Consider the following 23,715-nt stretch of genomic DNA (forward strand, 5'->3'; position numbering starts at 1 on the left):
CTATCTGTCTGTCTGTCTGTCTGTCTGTCTGTCTGTCTGTCTGTCTGTCTGTCTGTCTGTCTGTCTGTCTGTCTGTCTGTCTGTCTGTCTGTCTGTCTGTCTGTCTGTCTGTCTGTCTGTCTGTCTGTCTGTCTGTCTGTCTAGTTCTACTCAGCAGAAGCTACACTGGGTCAAGACATCTCATCAGAGCAGCACGTACTGACTATGTGTTATGTACAGTAACGGATAATTTGGTATTTCTTAGATCTCTGTAGAGAATTTGTAATTTAGAATAGTCTAAAATTAGATGTTTCTGTGGTGACTGTAGTTGCAGATGTTGCCTGCAAAGATGAAACAGGACAGCATGAAAAACATTTTGACTTTCAGACAGCTTCTTTATTCCAGATTGACAGAGTAAAGTCTACTACTACCCCTGAAACCTTCATACTGATAAAAATGCACACTTATACTGTTTAGTATACTGTTCATACATCAGCTGCAGTATACATGTGGACTGATTAAAAAAAAATGGAAAACAGCTTTCTTTTTTCTCCCTCTCCCTGCGTTTTCTTGCTTTTTAGTGTTTCTCTGCCATTTTTGCTCCTCTCTCTATCCTGTTTTAAAGAAGTGGACAGGCAGTAAATTTTAATTTGGGCCATGCAGATGGATAGGCTAAATCCCACAATCCCCAGCTGTGCCCATGTCCCTTGATCTGTCACACACGCATACACACTTGTGTAGTGACAGTGATAAATAACACTACACCCATCTTGCACGCATATATGTGGACACCTGCAGTGCTGACGCTGCAGATGATTCAAACTGGTTTCTATGGTAGTGGAAAACCTAGCAGCTCATTGGCTGGCGTGGCTGCCACTCGAAAACAGATGGCCTGATCTCTGCCTACGACACGTCTGGAGTCTGAAGGAATGTCACGCTGACACAGAAACGTTTAGATGTAGTTATATTTCATTCAGGTTAAGTTGTAGACATAATGTTGATAATGTTGTTTTGGTTGTCAGTTACTGTTTTTGTTTTTATTGTAATTCAGCTGTGCTGAAAATGGAGAATATAATGCAAGAAGGCGATGCTTTTAAACGCCACCTATTTATTGCCTATTACATATATGATTATTACCTTTTCCCATCACTCTTCAATGCCATATCCCTCTTAAAGGATATTAAATGGGTGATTATCAGTGCAATTTTGGATGGAGAGAGGTGGTGGAGGATGAGGGTGGGGTCTTGTGACAAGCATAGCTGAGCAGTATCTGTTGCCATGGTTACATATTAGTGCATTTTCCATTCTGTCAGCTGTGATGAGTAACTGCACATCACTATCTTCACTTGATCAGTTTACTAGCCTGTTATTCTTTTCCTTTTCCTTTCTTTTTGTCTCTAACTTTCCCTTACCTCCACCCATTCCCTCTCTTCATCAGTAATTTCAGTTAATCTTCTTGTCCTTTTCATATTTCCTCTTTTACGTCTCCAGTTTGCTGCTGGCGTGGAGTTGCTGTGAAAAACAGGCACCAAATTCAGAAAGATTAAAATAGTTTTGAGTTTTATGGGGAGTAGTTTTAGAAGGTCTTCCATGCAGTTTCCCAATATTTTTTAGAAAACCTAATCTCGGATTTTGTAAGATTTATGTAAGCCTGTGATGTTTCTATAGAGTAAGCAAATCAGCAGTAACAGAACTGAACAACATTAAAAAAAATAAAGCTCTAGTTACAAGCTCTAAGTTTCATCTACCCTTAACTGCCACATTTGACTTAAATTAAATGCTGTGTATGTGAATTAATTAGTACTGGCACTGAATAGGGGACTGAATAATAGGACAACAGTTGATAGGGAAGGATCATTGTGTCTACACAAACAGAGTCTGTGTGCTTTACAGTGGAGTCCTTGTTCTTTTTTCTCATCAATCTCTCTTTTCCCTTATTCTTCCTTCCCTTCCCCCCTTTCCATCCTCTAACTCACCCCTTATCACCCTCTCACCTTACACAGGCGGCTCTGATGGGTGGTACCACCATGGTGATGGGTCTAGTCCTGCCTGAACAACACTGCTCCCTGCTGGACGCCTACGAGCAGTGTCGAGCTCTGGCTGATGCCAAGGCATGCTGTGACTACGCTCTGCATGTTGGTGTGACCTGGTGGGGCCCAAAGGTAAGAATCAAACACAGGACAAAATGTACCATGTCAATGACCAGTCTGAAAACACTTTGGAAGTAGATCATCTCTTTTTCACTCTTCAAGTTTTCATTCTTGCTGAATGAATATTAAAGCAACCAAACCCTTTCTGATTATGGGTGAAATGTGAAATGACCTAGATTAAACCTTACAAGAACTGGGTTAACACACATGTTCAGTGGGCACATTAGGCATATTCTATGAGTCAACATCCCCTATTCTGCCTGTGGCTTTATTGTGTGTACTATATCATCTGCTGACTTTGTGCACGTGCTACATCTTATTCAATATAGAATTATTTAATGCCAAAATGCCAGAATCTTTGTTATATAGCTGTTATTAACATCTGTGTAACAGTATGAAACAACAAAATTTGAAACTGCAACTAAGGATTATTTACATTGTAGATTGTCTGTTCTGTCAGTCATTCATATTTAATTCATCAACTATTTAATCTTTAATTTTATTTCCACAAATGTCTGGACTACAAAATGATGTTTTCTAATGCCATTTTGTCCAGCCAATAGAAAAACAGCAAATACTCACATTGGAGAGGACAGTTTTACGTCAGTTAACTGCTGAGTTCTGTTTCGGCTCTTGGCCTTTAAATAAAGGAAGAAACATTATATACTGTAGTTATTTTATTTATGTTGCCTTAATTGTAGTTCTTTGATGATCCTGTCTGAAACTGAAGCTTGATTAAAGAAATTGCTTTACATAGCAGCTTTCATATAGAAGATCCTGTTAGAGATACTTTATAAAACATTTGAAACTGTGAAGTGTGATGATCATAGTAAACAGTAAATGATGGTGTAGACACTACTCTGTAAAAGCTATTATGATCGATAAATATAGAACTACGACCTGTGACAAACTATTCTCTTTCATTTTTATTTTGTCTCCTGCATACTTCATCACTCTGCAGTGTGCATATTCTCCAACTGCAGTTTTTAAATAGCCCTCTAATCCCATTTATTGCTATGCAGTTATAGTGTTTTAACTACCAAAATTAAATGTTATACTTTCCTTTTTACTGCAATTTAAGAGCATTAAATGCATTTTTTCTGTGAAGCAGATGTCTCTGTGGAACTGTGATCATCTCCAATGTAAATGCAAAGTGATCTAGTTCTGGTTGCTTTCCAAGCTCATTTCTTGCCCCATATAACACACACACACACACACACACACACACACACACACACACACACACACACACACACACACACACACACACACACACACACACACACACACACACACACACACACACACAAATTCTCTTCCACTCCATGGCCACATTGACACCATGTAATGCACTTCATCAGCTACTCTGTGAGCACTCAGCTGAGTGTGGATTCAGATCCTGAACCCTGACCTTTGAACTGTGATCAGGTGCGCAATGAGATGGAGACCCTGGTGAGGGAGCACGGGGTAAACTCCTTCCAGATGTTCATGGCCTATAAAGACATGATGATGCTGCGGGATTCAGAGCTCTACCAGACGCTGCAGACCTGTAAGGACATCGGGGCCATTGCACGTGTGCACGCCGAGAATGGAGAGCTGGTGGCAGAGGTGCACAGCATGGAAACTCTGAAATAACTGCATGAAAATTTAATTCTTTTATTTATTTTTTGTTTTATGTGATGACAGATTAGTAAGTCAGAATGACAGTCTAACTTTAACTGTAATCATCTGCATGTATGTGTGTATTTTTTAAAAGTTGAGGAAAGAGTTGCAAAATTTAACTTATGCTGAAATGTGTGTTTGTATTGTCAGGGTGCCAAAGAAGCTCTGGATTTGGGTATCAGTGGACCAGAGGGAATAGAGATCAGTAGACCAGAGGAGGTAAGTTTGCAGTGAAGGTTATTGACCAATAATCCATTTTTTTTCAATATTTCAATATAGGGCTGCTCATATTTAACAGGATGAACAGAGCAGAGATTTAGGACACATTTTGCACCAAGAAGGGGCCATAGTGCAGTAAAAAGTCACTTCAACAGATATTATTTTCTGCTATTTTGCTTTATGTAACCTTAAAATACTGATGAAACACAGTAGTAACACATTGTAATTGTGCAGTGATGTTAGGTTGACTTAGACAAAGATCCAACTTATATATTTTTGTTTGTGATAAAGACCTAATAATTAAATGCAGAGTGAGTACTTATTAAATTTGTCATTTTGTAATTTGACCCCTGTTTTCTTGTCTGCAGCTGGAGTCTGAAGCTACTCACAGAGCTGTCACCATTGCTAACCGGGTAAAAAGACCAGACTTTAATCTTCTGTCTGTGTGAACTTATTGATAAATGACTAAATGAATTAATGAAAGTACTTGTAACTGCAGGCCCGCTGCCCCATTTATCTGGTGAATGTGTCCAGTATGTCTGCTGGAGACATGATCGCTGCTGCTAAGATGCAGGGTGAGATTCTTGTGCAGTGATAACAAATGAAAGTGACTGCAGTAATGAAGAGGATGATTAACTTCCTCCTCGTTGTGTTTTGCCCCTGCAGGTAAGGTGGTACATGCAGAGACCACAGTAGCTCACGCTGTGCTGAATGGGATGCAGTATTACCACCAGGACTGGGCTCATGCTGCTGCCCACGTCATCGCCCCTCCACTCCGTATCGACCCAAACACACCTAGTTACATTATGAGCCTGCTGGGCAAGTATGTGTGCAGTACCCAGATCAATATTCTTTATTACTGCTTGTAAACAGTGCTCCTTAAATAGAGTAGTCACATCAATTACTCTGCCATACATTAGGTCAACGATTATCCAATATTTAAGCTGAGAATGTTGATAGAAATGCTTCCCTTAACCCTTTAAGCTTCAGTCAATTCCAGCCGTTTTCAGTACAAAAAATCGCTAATATTCTGTTTTTAAATAAAAAAAATTACGAAAAATACAGGGAATATTGGACGGGCATCGCGAGGTGCATTTCCTTGAAAATGACCGATTCGGGGATTTTATACCGACTTCAGGACATGTTTTGGATAAAATAGTTTACTGGCTTGTGTCATCTGGATGTAAAAGGTTGGATTATGGCCGTTTTTTGTGGAATCTTTTTTTTGTGTATAATAATAAACCCGGAAATGTGAGTCGCGCTGTGTGCGTTGAAGCCATGTATAGAGAACGGATGGATGAATATTTGTTTTTGTCGGACAAATGTGTTTTTCTCACCCGCTGTGGTAATCGCATCTGAAAGTGGTTTATACATTCATGAGAATCTAAGCTTTCCATCGGCGTATAGTGTTTGTATAATCGTGTTTGCAGCCGTCGGACATTCTTGAAATTCCTATGCAAATCAGTAGGTGTACCGCCGGCGGTACACTGAAGCTTAAGGGGTTAACTGATCCTGTATGTACTATTTTCAGTGACACTTTGAGCGTTGTGGCATCAGACCACCGTCCGTTTAGCACCAAGCAGAGAGCTCTGGGTAAAGAGGACTTCACTAAGATCCCACATGGATTGGCTGGAGTCCAGGACAGGATGAGTGTCATTTGGGAGAGGGGAGTGGTATGTATACTCATACACACACAACCAAGTTTGTTTGGATGATTTAGAAAGTGTTTTAGTGACAGTGACAGAAATTGACTTTTTCATTCTTTTGCAGTCACAGAGAGTAAAGTCTAAACACAAAACATTTCCTAAAACAAGCAGCCAAATCAAGACCATCAAAATCCTCTGACACATTAATTGTTGATAATATACTCTGCAACAATATCAAAATTTAACAGTTGTCGTTTTTCCTTACATTTTTTACTTTGTATGCATGTGATGCCTGTAGGTCACAGGTAAAATGGATGAGAATCGTTTTGTGGCAGTAACCAGCTCTAATGCTGCAAAGATCTACAACCTGTACCCACGCAAAGGCCGCATCATCGCTGGAGCCGACGCTGATGTTGTGGTCTGGGACCCGGATGCAACAAGGTACAGTCACAGTTTAACACAACGATACTCACATACTACTCACTTACTTGATCCAGTGCAGACCCAACTGCAAGAACATGAATTGTTTCCTCTGTGTGCAGGACGATCTCTGTGAGCACTCAGGTGCAGGGCGGAGACTTCAACCTGTATGAGGGGATGCGCTGCCATGGCGTTCCTCTGGTCACCATCAGCCGTGGACGTTTGGTGTGTGAGAATGGCGTGTTTATGTGCGCCGAGGGATCTGGAAAATTCTACCCACAGCGAACTTTCCCTGACTACCTCTATAAGAAGATGGTCCAGAGAGAAAAGGTGCTGTCAGTTTCAACATTTTTGTTTTCTGTCACTTAAAATACACTGAATCTATTTTCTTGCACAGTGAAAGTTTCCCTCATCAGTACAGTAATTCTGGCAGGGCAGTAAGGCTCATGCGGTGCTCTGCTGTGTCAGCTGATGGAAAACCTCCTGCAAACACTCCCATCGCATTGTGTCTAGCCCTACTGATCTGACAGTCTATATAAAGGATTTAATGCTCATGCTCTCTTTGTGCGCTGACACTGTTTTGCTGCTGCTGCTCTCTGCAGTGACTTCCTCCATCCCAGTCTCTGCATGGTTCTGCTAAGTTTTTTTTTTGTTTTTTTTTGCACTGGATAGGGTATTAATTACTGCTTTGTTTAACTTGTGTTTGTTTTTAGAGCTGGTTTTTGCTTTCTATTTTTAAAAAGTTACATTTATCTTTATTTTTGCATGCTTATTACTTAGTTATACTTTTAAATCTCTGAATATATAAGTCACATTTTAAATTAGAATCTACATTTACTTTCTATATTTACTTTCTTCTACTTCCCTACAGCTACGAGGGGCGTTCAATAAGTAATGCCCCTAACCCACTTCCAGTTGTCTGATCTAGCTGAAATTTTGCATGTGCAATGATTTATATCTCTATGGGTGGTGTGGCAAATTACAGCTGTGAACTAGTTGTGGTTTCTGATTTACACGTGTTTGAACTGGGTCAGGTAAGATAGTCTCTATCTTACGAGGGGCATTTAATAAGTAAGACCCACTTCCAGTAGTCTGATCCAGCTGAAATTTTGCAAGTGCAATGATTTATATCTCTAAGGTTTATGTAGCAAATTACAGCTGTACACTAATTGTGGTTTCTGATTTATACATCTTTGAACTGAGTCAGGTGTGAAATTGAGCCTGTCAAGTGTCGCGCAGTTATCCAGTTTTTGTATTTGAAAGGACGCACACCACAGAAGACTTTTGATGAAATGAAAGAAACTTATGGTGATGATGCCCCATCATATGACCTTGTAAAACACTGGCATCGTGAATTCAAACATGGTTGGATCTCTGTGGAAGCAGCTCCCAGGCCTGGTCGCCCCCAGAAGGAGGGCGACAAGGGGGCGACCAGGTCTGGGAGCTGCTTCTACAGAGTTCCAGCCATGCTTGGCATTCCTTATTGGGGAATTTGGGGGCTTTTTTCTGAAGTAAAGAACCAATTTTTGTCAAAGTTCTGATGACAACTAGGAAAACATTGGATTTAAAATCCCATCCTCACCATTTATCTGTGTGTATCTGCCATATTAATAATGGTCATTGTTTACCCTTCACTTCTTCCCTGTGTGTTTTAGACCCAGGCTTATAAAGGGGTAGTCAGGGATCCCTACTCTGGTGACGTGGCCAAGGTTGCAAACGCTATAAAGAAGGAGCTTGGTTTGGGTCCCATAGATGGAGGGGCTCAAATCGACAAATCCTGTAGCCGGGTGCACCAGGGAGTCCGAGACCTCCATGAGTCCTCCTTTAGCCTCTCAGGTAGGCTGAAATACAACTAATAAGATGCATGATATTTGTGTTGTGATGTTGTAAGTCTTTGAACTAATTTAAATATACTTTATGGGTTTTTCTCTCAGGGTCTCAGGTTGATGACCACATCCCGAAGAGGTCTTCTGCTCGGATCCTGGCCCCTCCCGGCGGCCGCTCCAGTGGTATCTGGTAATCACTGGTGTTGGACCTTCAACCGTCCGAGCCTCCATGTTTTGTATATTTCTTACCAACCAGGAAAACTGCACTGATTTTTAATCACAGGATTAAAGTCAAAAGAGGGAAATAAATTCAAACATGTCTGTGATTGGTGACAACCTAACTGATGATCAGTGATTTGCCAAAGTGACTTTTACAAATCTAATTTGTCTCTTAATTGGAGTGACTGACATGATTAATTTCACAAAAGTGAAGGGCTATCTATGAGTTTAAAATGTTTTGCCAAATTCAAGCTGATCATACTAACATTGAAAAAGTCTGCTCATTATCACCCTGCTTGTATCTCGTGAAGAAACTAAACTGTGAAAGATCAAAACCAGTACAGTTTTTGATGGTTTGAACTGAAGTGATGTCGACCGAATTATTTAAAAATAGTAGACTTGGATTCAGTGAAATATCTATTATACCCCTGTCACACACAAGCATACAGCACACTGTAGACACCATAGCTTTAGACTCATATGAAGATGTGTGTGGATTCTGTTTGTGATTAAACCACCCACTGCGCTTGGCTTCCAGCTGCATCGTGGGTTCCTCTAACAGTGTTTTTGTTTCCAATGGATAAACTGTGCTGTGTGGTGATGAAATCCAACTGCTTTAAACACCGTGCAATCTTACAGCTACACTCTCTAAACAGAGTCAGACTTGACCCTATCCATCTTTCTACTTTCACTGCCTATGGCTGAAATAAACACATATCCCAGAAACATCTCCACTTCACCTGCAATGTAGCAGGGTCGGTAGGCTGAGTTATGGAAGAACACAGCCTGTGGGCTTACCTGGGATTGATAATTTGGTCTCAGTTGTGGTCCCACAACAGCTAAATGTAAGCATTACTGTCTTCATCTCTGTTGTATCTATAGACTTTGCAACGTGCATGAAGGGAAGAAAGGTCAGTTTCTTAAAGGACAATGAGCATGTGACAAAGATCGTAGTGGAATAAATGGGATGAAAAGTGTTCTGTTGTTATGTTTCTGCTAATACAAAACATAAGAATAAGTGCTGTTGTGATCACATAAATAGATGGGGAATGCAGTGCCTTCTCATTCACCAGAGAGATCACTCGGAGCCTCCTGAGCAAAGGCAGGAAACTCTGAGGCCTCATTTATCAAAACACGCTCTAAACAAACAATTAACAAAGATAAATCTGACCTATTCTACATTATTTGCTGTGTAAACACGCTTATTCACAGAAAGAAATCTACCTAAAGTGGAGTATACTGTCACTGTAATTCCTTTAATTGACCTTTAATCCGAGCATCCTTGCAACATACAGACACGTACATTTTTGCTGTCTGTTGTTTTTTTTGATTTATTGACAAAATGAAAAACATAGAATATTAACAGAGTTACTGAAAAGTAGTAGTGGAGCTACTAAGGAAGACACATCAGGGACAATACTGTCAAGATTCCATGAAAACAAGTTCAACATGCCCAGAACATTCACAACTTGCTTATCTATTGAAGATTTTATATTAAAAAATTGCTATATTTAAATTAAAATGACAGAAAATATTGAATTATTTGAAGTCTAAGTTGTCAAATAAAAGATTATGTGCTTTTTTGGTGGCATTGCTATCCCTGTGGTTACACTGTTGTACCAAAATCAACTTATTTCACTGAATAATCCAAATTTGTGAATAGAAACAATTGTTTGTGCAGTTTGCACACAATGTACATTTATTAAATGAGGCCTCAGATGCATAAAATGACCTGAAAGTAAAAGACTAAATCTAGAATTAGTTGTTGAGTGTCAGCAACATCTCATGGATGTAGTGCAGTTTGAAAGTAAAGCTGTCCATCTTATGGAAAATGAAGCAGGGTTGTAATTAGAGCAGTGTGTCTCCACAGAGCAGGAAGATTGAGCTGCACAGGTTGAAGAAAGCCACTGATCCTCTCACCTCCTGATGATGTCTCATTCCTGCCTACCAGTATTATATTTATACATGACCATGTCTTGTCCATGTACTCTATATAGTTAGGATGTTTGTTTTTCTTTTGTTAAAAGAGTAAATGTGCCAATATGAATCACCTGTCACACTGATGAAAATGCATGAAGAGCACCACATGGAGATGGAGGAGTGAAGTCTCACTGAACACCGCAGGTTCACAAAAACTGGTGCTGTTTTTCTACGATTACTTACAACCACTCTATTTTATTGTTGGATGGATTTGTTGTTTTGAAGGCACTGTGATTACTCAGTGGCTATGTGTGTTTGTAGATTCTTGTTGTGTTGGATAGTGAACCTGTTGAATCTGTAAGTGGCTGCTTGTTTCTTACCACAAGAATAACAGCAAAAGAATAAAGTGAGAAAAAAATGAAAAAAAATTGTTTTTTGTTTTTTTGTGTAAACATTTGTTTGACACTTGTACAATAAAAAACAGCAAAATTTTGCAAATGCTGGCAGCAATTTAAGAGTGGTAATTTTAAGAAACACATTGCGATGAGATACATTTTCTTTGTTTGCCTGAGATACTCAGGAGGCATAACAATATAAATGTATTACTGTGACATATCGCCACTATGTTGCTACATTACTTATAAAATATATGAAAAGTTTTTGTTTTGTATTGCTTAACAAAAACTGTAAGGACAGTTGCCACTTTGATGTCCCTGTGCTTTACAAAACACTAAAAAGGGGCCACTTTGTTACTATGATACCTATTTGAAAAAATACAAAAAGGGGCCATTTTCTTAGCACATTGTAAATTCTACAAAATAGTATTTGCTTGTTGTTGTTGTTTTGTTTTGATTTGACCATATTTTAAAAAATAAAATACTTATTTTGAAAATACAAAAGGGGCCACATTGTTAGAATTTTATTAAATTCTTAAATTCTATTACTGTGGTGTCTATATACCAGAAGGAACACATTATTACTAGGCTACTTATAGCATATACAAAAAGTTTATTCTTTGTTTAAATATAATATTTACAAAAACAAGACAGAACGCTTGTTTGTTATATTTTAAAATTACTAAAATTGGTCACTTTATTCCTATGATACTTAGATACTGTACAAGCAAAAGGAGTCTTTGTTACTTTGATGCCTACAAAATTACAAAAAGGGACGACATTATTACTGTATTTCTTTTTAATTATCAAAAGTGGCCACTTTATCACAATGATCTGTATAAAATATAGAAAAGGGGCAACTGAGTTACTATAATACTAACACTTCGGTTTTTTATTGCTACTTCACTTTTTAATTTACTTTTTATTACTACTTAATGAAAACTACGAAAAATTTTCCCAGTGTCTCTCAACGAATTTATAAAATTCATAAGTACAATGGTAAATAAGGAAACTTGTCATGAAGTTTATTTACAATACTGTACCGACATCAAAGTAAATCTCAGATCTCAGCACTTCTTTCAGCAGTGGAAGTGGTCTGCAGTCACACCGCCGGACCTTGTCTCCATCATGGCCGCTATTGGAAGCAGTTTCACTAAATCCCACGCAAAAAGCCTCTACTGCTGCGCGCATGTGCAGTGCCAGCGGCTTAGGTGGAAACAGTCTCGCGCAACTTGCTGAGGCGACAGTCGGGGTTATAGCAACGGAAAAGCCCATCACCAGAAACAACGGGACGGCGGAGAGCGGAACGGTGTCTGCGTCAGTGAGTAATATCAACTGAACTTCACTTAAAATGAGCCCCTGCTGGTCTGAAGTTGTGCTATTTCACGGTTAGTTTAATTCATGTCTCGGAAAAAATCTTGAATCGTCCTATAGGTGAGAGTTAATCTTTCACTGGTAATGTGCGTGTGTATTATCGAAAAGGCCTCCAGAGGGGGGTAACGTTAGGCTTAAAAAAAAGTCTTGTTTTCAGTTACACTCAGGCATATTTTGAGTTCGTTGATATTGCTGTGGTAAAATTATTTCAGCAGAAAATCCTCTGAATTTACCAACAGCAGCCGAACCCCCACTGATGTCGACCAGCAGCGTTAGCAGTGTAACTAGTTAGCCAAGAGCTAGCTGGTCAGTCACAGCGGTGCCTGTCGCACCGTCAGACGGCTCTAACGTCAACTGTCACAACAGCCTGGCTACAACCGACCGACACCGGCCGCAAAGTTTTATCAGTCACTGCCTGTCTGACCAGAGGTTACAAGTAATGTAATAACACACTTTTATAGCCTGTCAAGCTCACGTCATATGCTATTATTATATCTGCTGACTCTAAGAAAAACACAATGCGCAGTGACTATTAATTGCAATTAATTTGATTCAAAAATATGTTTGGAAAAAACTTTTTATAATCAATATATTTCTCGTTTTACAAATCATGTCGTAAATTCCATTGTTTCACTTTATTTTTATTTGTTAATATCGTGTTTTCATTCCCTCCACATTTTTACCTTTGTGTTACCCTATGTCCCTCGTTTTATCGATATCATTGTATTAGACTCAAATTATTGTACTGTCTTTTTATCAGCTTGTCAGCCATCTGTGAATTGCCTTAGCCTGTCTGAAAGCTTCCATACAAAATAGAATCAGTATTGAAAATGAACATGTTTTTAAACTGCTGTTTCTCCCAAATTAGTCTTTTTGTTTAGTTCTTTTTGGAAAAGAAAGGAGTTTATCAGGATACATTGTATTGTTTTTATGTCTTCATGTTGATCACACAGCATTTGATCACTTTATAAAACATTTGTCAGAGAATCATCTCAGTAATTTTATATATATATATATATATATATATATATATATATATATATATATATATATATATATATATATCTTTTGATATTAATTAAACTTATTTGTCACATAGTCTCTAACATGTAATTCAAGTGCTGCTGTATTTAGATGGGGTCACAAGTGTGACAGTTACAAGACTATAACTAACCTAAATTGGAGGTATTATGTTGACTATTAGTAAATCAGTATTATTTATCTGTATTATTCGATTCAGTCCTTTGGTCATCCCAGTTTATCAAAAGTGTTTTCAAATTACACAGTCCAAAATTACTGCCACTTGCAAAGAAAATTTGGAAATCTTCACAATTACAAAATTGGAACCAAAATAAAAAGTGATTCTGATTCTGAAAATGCTGTTTGCATCTTTGTTTAAAAATGATGAATGGTTATCATAACAGTTTTTACATTGATTATACAAGAGTCTGTATTTGCTGAAATGAACACATTTTGATGGCTGTAACAGAAACTGTTGTGGTAATATATGGGTACCTTTTACTGGTAAATGTCTGGTGTCTCATAATCTGAAAGTGCAGAGATTTGAAGCACAGCTATGAAAGTTGTTCACCTTGTCTCAACCCCTCAGCCCCAGCTCTTAAAAGAAATTCAGATGTAGTACATTGACTTTGTATATGCTAATCCAGGATAAGGATTGTGCATTGGTCAGATCTCTTCTGATTCTTTGTCTGGCCATAAGAATAAAAATAAAGATAGCTTTAAGGTGACTGACTTATATTCAGGTTTAATCTTGCATGTTCTTATAAATCACTGACCCCCTGTCCTTAGGGCAGGTGTTTTTTGTCTGTATTGTTCCTAAAACTAGGTCTGTGACTAATGATTATTTTAATTATCACTTCGTCTGCCAAATGCAATCCCTTCTTAACTTATCTGTCACCTGAAAATGTGCTTGACAAGTTCTCAGAGGCTACAGTAATGCCTTCAGGTGTTTCATTTTGTTGGTCTAACACTTTAAAACCCTGAAATTTAATACACTGCCATACAAGACAACTAATGCAGGGAACTGTCACATTTTAGAGGCTGAAATCAGCAACAGCAATTTGTCATTTATGCCTAAAAAAACTCTTTCAGTCAATTGATTATCAAAATTGTTGCCAAATAAGTGCCTCATTTCAGCTGTACTGATGAATGAATAACACTGTGAGTTGTTGTAGTATCACACCACTCTGTCAGGGACCTGGATGCAGTTTGCTTCATGTGTGAATGAGACTGTCAAAGAGCAAAATAACCTTAAATCAACATGCTTTAATACTGTCTATAATTCTTCAAAAAATCAAACGGATTTCTGTAATATTTGTTGCATTCCTCCACTGACAGACTAGAGTAGAGACAAATTAGCAGCATTTGCCTGCTGTACAGTGTTACCTCTGTGAAGCCCTGCAGTCAGGAAGTGATTGTTGAGTACAGTATCCTGTAAGCTGTTTGTTTTGGAGGCCATCAGTTCAACGGAAATGCTGTTTTATTGTTAGATTTTTCCTTATCTTGGGCTGTCAGTGTAATGCATCACTGCAGTATTGGTTTTATACCTGTTGGACACACCCACTGGCAATCTGAGGTGAACTATGATTTGTTAGGGCGTGTTGAACCTTAGCTAAAAGGATTAACTGAGGCACAGATTAGTGGCCCAGTGAGTGAACTAGTGACTGGCTGCTACTAGATATCTATGACGTGTCTTTGTAACCCTGTCAAGGTGCTCCTAAGCAAGACGGTAAACTGTTATGACCCTTCAGTTGAGACACATAGACAGTTAATAATCATGACAGTTCATTATTAATTTAGAATAATTTTGAAATGCAAACAATGTAATGCCTGATTTTTAACTTTTTTCAAGTTTTATGTCATGAAGATGTCGCATAGAAAAATGTTATTGCCATTTTTTATTTACAATTTTTGACAGTTGATAGAACAGTCAATCAAGAAAATGGTTAGCAGATTAATCGATAATGAAAACGACCGTTAGCCTTCCAAGAGGAATTTCAAGATGACATACAAAGAGAAGCAGCACTTACCTTTGACAGATTTGCCAATGAAGTAACTTTAATTCCCAGTTATCTCTCCAGATCTTTCTACAGGGTGGTCTAGCACAGCCCAATTCTCAACGGTACACACCAACACACACCCAGTACAGGTGAGTAAAGTGTGGCATTGTTTACCATATATTTTTTGTAAATGCATGCAGCACAACTCACATGATATGAGATACCTTATCTAATTTTAGTACATAAAGCATGTTACATTCACAAAGTGCAGTATATGACTCTTGAACCAGTGTGAGACAGGCAGTGCATCATTTTGTTTAATTCTGTCAACCCATCAAAGAATGTGATGACTGCTCTTCATTAACCTGCTTAATGAAGGATGTATTTATATCTTTAAATGAAGATTTATGAGAATCAGGGGTCATTCCTAAAAAAAATGCTTGTTCCCATCATATTTTTTAAAATCCCTTCATAACTTTGTTACTGTTTCAGGACAAAAATATGAATTGAAAAGATTTGCTGCATAATTTATGTGCTTCAGTAATGATAGAACACAGTTTTTTCTTCAAAGCAGTTTTTACTCTATTGCAGACAGTCTGTCCTCTAAGAGTCAGTCAGTGACATTGAGAACTGCCTCCCATAATTGGCACAAGGCTCCCTGCTCTCCTCATCTCTACATGCAGCTTGTCACAGCCTCGGCAGCAAGGAATAACATTTGTTTTTTGTTTTTTTAAGACTTTGTCTCTTCCTGCGCTCATTTTTTTTGTGGCTTCTGATCTTCTGTCATTTAAAGCAAAGACATGTAAGGCCACAACAGGAAAATAGAGAAATGATAGTTTACTCAAAAGTTGATTGTGTTATTAGACAAGCAACATTTTAAACAGTGAAAATCTCAGATGACAGGCTGGAAGTACGAAAGATAAAGAAACAATTAAGTAATACATTTGAATTAATTCTCTCTCATTAACACACAGGATTTCAGGGGTGTGGTGCTGTTTGTTTAATGACTGGAGCTCAACTTCGATGTGTGCACACTGAAGTTGTGGCTTGTTTATGAGGTTATATAACCACTGTTCCTCCAGTGGCAAGTGTACGGATATCAGTCAATTATAGATGACCACACAAACAAATGTTAGACTGACTTTGTCAATAGTTGACAAAGTCATCATATGGTAACTAATTTTTTTACCTAAAGAAAAACCTAATACTCTAATCTATGGGATTATATCTTTATTCTCTCAGAATTTTTTATCTGTGAAATGGCTGTTATATTACAATATGTGGCACAATAGCACGTTAGCTGTTTTTGTAAGTAAATATTTTGTAACCCATCTTTAGACCCTGACAGGCTCTTGCATTAATAGTGATGGATAGGATAAACAAGCATAAATAAAGACTTCACATAAGTTTGAAGTTATTTAGTCATATTATTAGCAACTTTTCAGTCGTTCCAAAATATAAGGCTAGTAGGGTGCCTAATATAGTGATTAATGTACAGACAAGAGAGAAAAAAATATTCACCATACCTCTCAAAGGCAACCAGCTGATATCTGTTATTATGTCCTTTTTAAGGTGGAATGCTGTCTTACATGTTGCTTCATAAATTAGTTGATATCATGAATCAGTCAATATGACTTAAATGTGAATATAGCAACTCTGACTCTTCATTTTTGTTGGCTTTTTTGATTGACATGACTTTACTGATGACTTGATCTTCTAATGTTTAAAGAATGTACAGTATAAGAATTTCAGTTGTAATATTAAAATGTAACCTACTCTGTAATGATCCATTTCCTTACTTGTAATCATTGTGACTGTGTACCAGTAGATACACACACATATTCTTGTTCATGTATGAGGCAAGCATGCTTAGGAGGTAGAGCAGGTTGTCCACTAATTGAAAATTAAGAGATTTGATCCCTGGCCCCTTCTGTTGCTGAGGTGTCGGGCAAGATACTAAACCAGAAATTGATAATGTTTTGATGTATGTATGTATGTGCAAAAAACTGGCTGGTCAAAACCGTAGCCTTGACAAGTTTATCGTTTAACAGCTACATGTATATGTGCTTGTATATCTGTGAGGCAGGAGGATGGCAATTAATGTCTACTCCACCTCTATGAGCATAGAGAACCTGAGTCGCCATGACATGTTGGCATGGGTCAACGACTCTCTACAGCTCACCTACACAAAGATTGAGCAGCTCTGTACAGGTAATCACATGCATTTTTTAAAGTCAAGTCTCTAATTAACTAAAAGTATATATTAAGGACTTAATCATGTGTGTGTTTTCTATGTCCAAGGCACTGCTTACTGCCAGTTCATGGACATACTGTTTCCAGGATGCATATTGCTGAAGAAAGTCAAGTTCTTTGCTAAACTGGAGCATGAATACATCCATAATTTCAAGGTCTTACAGGCTGCATTCAAGAGAATGAATGTGGACAAGGTGAGAGCACCCACAAGCCCACATATTAGGTTAAATTATTCCCTGTGGTAACAGAGTTCTTGAATCAGTGCAATGACAACAAAAGTCATCAGAGAAAAAGATAAGAAGCTTTAGGAAACAGGCTAAATGTAGTCTTAGTTATTTACATTGGTTATTAGAAGTTATTATCGGATACCACTACCTCTAAACATGCTGCAGAACTCAGTTTTCAATAATGATCTTATGGTGTGTTGATTCTTCTTTATATTGAGGTAACCTGGTCAGAGGCAAGTGAAGCAGTATCTACGATGTGATACTGAATAAATTATATTATTTTTATATAAAGAGACTATAGATAAGGATAAATTTAGTCACAGAATTTTTATGTTTGCCTTTATTGTGAGTGCAGATAATAAAGAGGTGACAAATAAAGGCAATGAGAGAAGAGATGGCATGCAACATGATTACAGTACATGTTTAGAATCTTAAGAATGGCCACCCAGCTCTCTTGAATGATAGTAATTAACATGTTGTCCCAGAACTCCTTTATTACTCCGCCGCGTTCCTTGGCGGACTTATGTGACAATCGGCATACGTGAATCCTTGTTTTTTTACTTCATGTCGCACTTTGTGTGATCCCTCTCAGATCATCCCTGTGGAGAGACTGGTGAAGGGAAAATTCCAGGACAACTTTGAGTTCCTTCAGTGGTTTAAAAAGTTTTTTGATGCGAACCACGAAAGGAAAGAATACGACCCTCTACTATCACGGCAGGGCCAGGAGGGAACGCCACCTCCACCTAACCCAGGTACAACACACGTATGTGAATTCAAACGCTACATTCCATTGCCCTCACCTCTTTCATGCAACCACATCCCCACCTCTAACCCAGGTGAACCCATTCATCACAAACCTGAAAGACTCCTTCAATCAGGTAATATCCCCTCTGTTGAGCATGTATGTGTGTGAGATGTCTATGCTTTCAGAGTGTCTTAACTGCTTTCAAATCAGGCCTCTGATTTGTCTCCATATGCTGCTACAAAATTGTGAACAAGTGCTACATACGTTTTAAACAGTTTTGGAAAGTCTTCTGGACACCAGCTATGTAAGCAATATGTAGCCTCATTAACCTCATGTAAGCATACTTTACAAGATATCATGGTTTTTCTATTCAAGTTGTTCAACAGAGTCAACTTATCACAATTTGTAATTCACATGTTTTTCCTGCGATATATATTGCAATATGAAAAATCTACTCACCAAATACAGCATGTGTATAATTTAACAAATGCAAGATGCAATCTGTGACCAAAGCACAAAGAGGCTCCTGTTGGGAGTAAACAATAGCCGGCTGACTCCGTTGCTCCTCACGTAGAACTCACTGAGCTACGGTAGCAATGGTCTTTTCCACTCCTTTCTCGCTTCTCACTCCTCCAAGATAATCATCCATCCATTCTCTATACACCGCTTTATCCTCACGAGGGTCGCAGGGGGTGTTGGAGCCTATCCCAGCTGACTCGGGCGAAGGCAGGGGACACCCAGGACAGGTCGCCAGTCTGTCGCAGGGCTACATATATAGACAAACAATCACACTCACATTCACACCTATGGGCAATTTAGAGTACTCAATTAACCTCAGCATATTTTTGGACTGTGGGAGGAAGCCGGAGTGCCCGGAGAAAACCCACGCATGCTCAGGGAGAACATGCAAACTCCATGCAGAAAGATCCCAGGCCCACCCCGGGATTCGAACCAGGGCTCTTCTTGCTGCAAGGCGAAAGTGCTGACCACTCCTCCACTGAGCAGCCCCAAGATAATCAGAAAAAGTAAAATCAAAACATTTAAATCGTGATTGTAAAAACATTTGGCATCAATGAAAAAAGTACGCTAAACTGAAAAACACAGGACTAAAAAGCTGCCGTAACAAGCTGCCGCATCACCAGCGCCCTCTTGTTTTCTTTCAAACGTGGTGCAAGATATTCCATTTGTGACAGCTCTGTTTTAACTTGTACCTTGCATTTTTAATACAGCTTTGGGATGGTAACTTAAGAAATTTTTTTCATGGTGGTTTTACATACTACTGTCAAGTAACAAAACCATGTTTTTAAAATGCTTTTTAGTAACTGTGTTAATTGGTAGGATGTCTTTCATGAGGTGAACATTATTGCATCATTGATTCTCTCTGCCATTTGGAGCCTGTCTCATATGTACTTCAGATGCTGGCAAAGGCATCTGAAGTAGTTTTTGCTTTTAATTTGGCATTCAGATCTGGCTTTGCATGCCTCATACTGAACAGTTGTGTTGCCTCACATAGTACTAACAATTGCAAGACACTGCTGACAAAAGTACCTGTTCTTGGATCACATCTTTCTTTTCAGGGTGTCTCTCCTGTTCCTTGTATACACATGTAAAAAAAAAAAAAAAAGGCACAACTGCTTGTATCCAAGAACCCTTAAATCTGAGTAAATTATGTTCTATAAGACAGACTTCTGTTGTAGATTGGTCATGAACAATGGGTACCATGTGTATTAAGAAGGAAAAAAGATTGTAGAATGGTGCACTTGAGTTCATTTGCTTTTCTTCACTCTGTGCTATGCAATGTGACTATTGTGCATTTGCACATTGCAATGTCAATACTGACATGCTAAGTCATGCTGCCCTAATGTGAAGTGTACGTGATTTTCAGAAAATGGGCTGAAACCTGCCAAAATACCAATATTCTTCTTAAAGGCAATAAAATTAAAACACACTGCTAAGACATGTTCTTTAGGGTAAATCTGTGTTTATCTGTGTGTTTTTTGTGAGCGTGTGTGTGTTTGTTGTGACACTTTTGTTCTTGTGACAGAGGGAATGAAGTTGTTTTAGGCCTGAGGCTGAGGAGAGTTGTGCAAAATGAGGATAATTTTTCATTTCTTAAAGTGTTTTGTTGAAGGTAAAGACTTGGCTTTTAGGCTTAGATGCAAGTTAAAATAAAGATCAGTGCACATCTGGAAGACACGGCCAACTCAGTGTGAACTCAAATGTTTGTATATCAGTTTAGGTTGATTTTTGTCCACACTGATCAGGCATCAAATGCAGCAGCATCAGTAACAGCACAATAATAGCTATAAGTGTAAGTGTCTGTTCTCAGAAACATTTTACAAAACTCACTACAATCACATACTTAAACACATAAGCAAATAGAGACTTAAGGTATTAAAGCGGTTTTACACAAGTAAAGAATGATCCATAACGCAAAAAGAGTAGAAAGCTGCATTGACTAAACAAGTCTGTTAACCCTCACAGACACATGATTGAAAAATTGAAAATGGCCAAGCGTTTTGAATTATGGGCAAAAGGAAGGCGCAAGTGAAAGTCCAAACAAGTATAAATGTATAAATGTGTTTGCTTCTGTCTTTTAGGCCCTATGAGAACATCTCCCACAGCACCGAAGAATGTCCCCACTCCACACAGGCAGATCAACGTAGCCCGCAGGACAACTCCTGTGACACGTAATGGAGAGGATGCTGACCTCACAGAGCTCAACCAGCAGGTACCATGGCCCTAATGTGTTCTGACTGTTCTAAGAACATAATTAAGAGTCTGTGCAGGTCTCACACCACATACCATGATTAATGGAACATTCAATATTCATGGGAGTGGTTTGGAAGTTACTCTAAATCTCCCTGAGACAAACAAATATAATTAAATATCTACTTATATGTCCAAAGTGTGGAGTTTTTGCATGCATATTATTTATCATCCTTTGTGTAGTTCATTGGTTTGCTGTTCTTTATTTTTTAATGTCAGATCCCTCTGCTGTTAGACCTGCCTTCCCACCATTTTTCTCCCTGGCTGTATCTGGTTGTAGGTGTTGGATCTAAAGCTGACTGTAGATGGACTGGAGAAGGAGAGAGACTTCTACTTTGGAAAGCTGAGAGACATTGAGCTCATCTGCCAGGAGAGCGAAAATGAAAACAGCCCAGTCCTCAACAAAATCATAGACATACTGTACGCTACAGAGGTAAATACAATTCAACTACACTAGGAGAACCTTTCAGTGTTCAGTTTTTTAGTGTGAAAGCAGACTGCATTTATATATGCTGCAGTGTTTCGATGACTGGAAATCCAGATATACCCACAAGACTATAGTTTTCAGATTTCTCACAAACCCCTAGTTTTTTCTTAAAAGTATGATTTTCTTCAGTGTGGAATTTCCATGTTCTCCGTCTGCATGTGTGGGCTTTCTCCAGGTTCTCCAGCTTCCTCTCACAAACATGCTGAGGTTAATTTGTGATTCTAAATTGTCTGCAGGTGTGAATGTGAGTGTACCTGGTTGTCTGTCTCTTTGTATGGCCCTGTGATGGACTGGTGACCTGTCCAGGATTAACCCTGCTATTTAAAGCCATAATTTGTAATGTCATCAGGAAAAACTCATACTGTCCTTCTTGGCAATGATCTCTTATCTGTTACCATTGTTTATCTTTATGTTTGCATTTTACTTTTCTATGCTCTGTTAAATCTGATCTGATGATCACTAAATTTTTAGGTGGACATTCAAGGCAACATAAAGCATCTTCAACAGTCTCAGGCTGAATGAAATGATAGGGCAAGGGGGAGTTTTCAAAATATAATCTGAACATAAGCAAATGTAGAAACGTTAGACTGGGGAAACCATCATACAAAGATCTCAAGTTAGAAGACAGATTATTTCTGGTCTATAACAGCACACACTACAGCTTCAAAACACTGACTGATTAACTTTTTCAGGAGGGATTCGCACCACCAGAAGATGAAGAAATTGATGAGGGAGCACGAGGAGACCAGGAGGAGTACTAAACTCTCCCACCTCTCATCCCTTCAGCTCACCGTTATTGTCATTTCTGTCCCTTTTTATTTCCCCTCTTAATTTGCTTTGTACAAACTCTCCGTACTTCTTCCACCTTGTCTTGGGCTGCCCATATCCATGATGACTTTGTTGTAAAGCCTAGTTTTTCAAACTCTTACTTGCAAAGGACACTTAACCCAGACCTGTCTGGACTAGGACCCAGCAGCCTGGCTTGGCTGACTAAACTAACGGGGAGGGGAAAGCTGCAGGGTTAATTTAGCCTGCTAGTCTGTCAGAGGTTTATGGTTAACAACAATGAGATTACATGGATGCAGCACTGGAACCCACAGTGCTGTGAATGTGTCTGTCTGAGGAGTCAGGTCACTTTGTCTTACTAAACACTCTAACCGGTGACCACACAGAGATAAACACACATGCATCAGGGTTCTCTGTATTGTTTATATATGAAACCACACAATGTTTTCCACACAATGTGATCAGCTTTAAAATATTTTGGCTGGACATTTCTCAAACTGAGATTATAAAAGATGTTAAGCTTCTTAGGAGAGGAGGCCTACACATGGATATATTTTGGTCATGTTGCAAATGATGACACATGTGAAGCGCGCGGACATATCACAGACTTTGAATTGCTCACATGTACATGCATAAAGAAGTCATTGTTCCAAGGTAAAAACATCACAGCTATGTTCCCATTCAAAAAGTTGTCCCACCAGAGAGGGTTTGCTTATGAACCTATCTTGACAGCTTGTTTAGGAGACAGCATGGTGTATTTATGTTTTATTTATTTATCTTTTTTTTAGTCTGCGCTACACAGTTTCTTAAAAACATGTGAGTTTTGATTTTGGGGAAATTGAAGGTCTTGCACTAAATGTAGCGAAACAAACTGAATGAAATGATCCAAAATGCCAACTTGCAGTGACTGGCTGCAGCCAGAAAGATACAGGAAGATGCAATTTTATATTTTGTAGATTTGTTTTAAAGAAGTTTGTTTTTTATTTGCATTGAATTCCACAATGGCCAAGTCAGAGGCATTAGTATAAAACGTATTTATCAGACCAATGTCAGGCTTTGAATTCTATGAATGAACAAGTGTAAAAAACAAAAAATAAGACTACAGACAGACACTACTAAATACTAATGTTTGACTGTTTTGAGTTGAACATTTTAGCTGCTACCGTTACTCTTCTGTTTCCGTATTTAATTGAGCTTTCATATGTTGCATAGCGTTGAAATGCCACAGTGGCTGCCAAGGAACAAAAAGCTTTGTTTATTGTAATTATTAGTAGTTGGTTCAGTCTGAGAGAAGAAAACATCATAGACTCTTGCACTGTCTGATGCCATGGCAGCCATGTGATACACTTACATCATTTGGACTTACTGCTGGAATGAAATAAAGCTCTGAGATTCAAGAAAAGTAGCAAATGTGTGCTGTCTGCCATGCTGCTGCTATTATTATTCTTTTTCTCTATGCAAATCAGTGGTAAACTGTTCACAATACACCTACACATGCACAAATGTACAGCGCCCTCCATAATTATTGGCACACATGGTTAAGATGTGTTCTTTAGCTTCTAATAAATTCAGTTTTTTTCTAAATAGTATAGGACCACAATGAAAAAGAGCAAAATCC

The 23,715-nt window shown here is 38.5% G+C and overlaps 2 protein-coding genes and 1 long non-coding RNA gene across 6 annotated transcripts in view; 2 read left to right on the forward strand and 1 right to left on the reverse strand.

The window, feature by feature from the left end:
* The window catches only part of LOC110955030 (dihydropyrimidinase-related protein 5), a 32,083-nt gene extending 21,544 nt beyond the window's left edge, over window positions 1-10,539 (forward strand). Inside the window, exons 4-14 of the mRNA XM_022199841.2 lie at window positions 1,983-2,141; window positions 3,558-3,737; window positions 3,942-4,010; window positions 4,379-4,423; window positions 4,510-4,585; window positions 4,677-4,833; window positions 5,542-5,683; window positions 5,955-6,097; window positions 6,199-6,406; window positions 7,732-7,912; window positions 8,011-10,539. Coding sequence (XP_022055533.1) covers window positions 1,983-2,141; window positions 3,558-3,737; window positions 3,942-4,010; window positions 4,379-4,423; window positions 4,510-4,585; window positions 4,677-4,833; window positions 5,542-5,683; window positions 5,955-6,097; window positions 6,199-6,406; window positions 7,732-7,912; window positions 8,011-8,096 — 1,446 coding nt within the window. The 3' untranslated portion in view covers window positions 8,097-10,539. The remainder of the gene's footprint in view (window positions 1-1,982; window positions 2,142-3,557; window positions 3,738-3,941; window positions 4,011-4,378; window positions 4,424-4,509; window positions 4,586-4,676; window positions 4,834-5,541; window positions 5,684-5,954; window positions 6,098-6,198; window positions 6,407-7,731; window positions 7,913-8,010) is intronic.
* LOC127537755 (uncharacterized) overlaps window positions 1-23,715 on the reverse strand; it is a 329,554-nt gene that overhangs the window by 48,160 nt on the left and 257,679 nt on the right. The gene's annotated exons all lie outside the window — the stretch shown is intronic.
* On the forward strand, window positions 11,620-23,499 carry LOC110955031 (microtubule-associated protein RP/EB family member 3-like). Of its 4 annotated transcripts, none has more exons than XM_022199843.2 (8): window positions 11,620-11,757; window positions 14,912-14,979; window positions 16,917-17,041; window positions 17,132-17,277; window positions 17,903-18,062; window positions 20,656-20,786; window positions 21,105-21,257; window positions 22,004-23,499. In XM_022199843.2, the coding sequence occupies exons 1-8, from the start codon at window positions 11,626-11,628 to the stop codon at window positions 22,070-22,072; spliced, it is 984 nt and encodes a 327-aa protein (XP_022055535.2). In that variant the 5' UTR covers window positions 11,620-11,625; the 3' UTR covers window positions 22,073-23,499. The 4 variants fall into 4 exon arrangements, with proteins under 4 accessions (XP_022055535.2, XP_022055538.2, XP_022055536.2 ...); XM_022199846.2 differs by having other exon boundaries at window positions 11,682-11,824; window positions 16,913-17,041; XM_022199844.2 differs by having other exon boundaries at window positions 11,682-11,824.

Source organism: Acanthochromis polyacanthus, chromosome 16 (assembly GCF_021347895.1).
Source record: "Acanthochromis polyacanthus isolate Apoly-LR-REF ecotype Palm Island chromosome 16, KAUST_Apoly_ChrSc, whole genome shotgun sequence".
In the NCBI taxonomy this organism is placed as follows: domain Eukaryota; kingdom Metazoa; phylum Chordata; class Actinopteri; family Pomacentridae; genus Acanthochromis; species Acanthochromis polyacanthus.

What these genes read in the sequence shown, in the direction of transcription:
- LOC110955031 (XM_022199843.2), top strand. Translation starts at nt 11,626, where the DNA reads ATGTGCAGTGCCAGCGGCTTAGGTGGAAACAGTCTCGCGCAACTTGCT. An exon ending in CCAACACACACCCAGTACAG is followed by an intron (nt 14,980 to 16,916) that starts GTGAGTAAAGTG and finishes TCTGTGAGGCAG; the next exon opens with GAGGATGGCAATTAATGTCT. An exon ending in GCCACCTCCACCTAACCCAG is followed by an intron (nt 18,063 to 20,655) that starts GTACAACACACG and finishes TCTGTCTTTTAG; the next exon opens with GCCCTATGAGAACATCTCCC.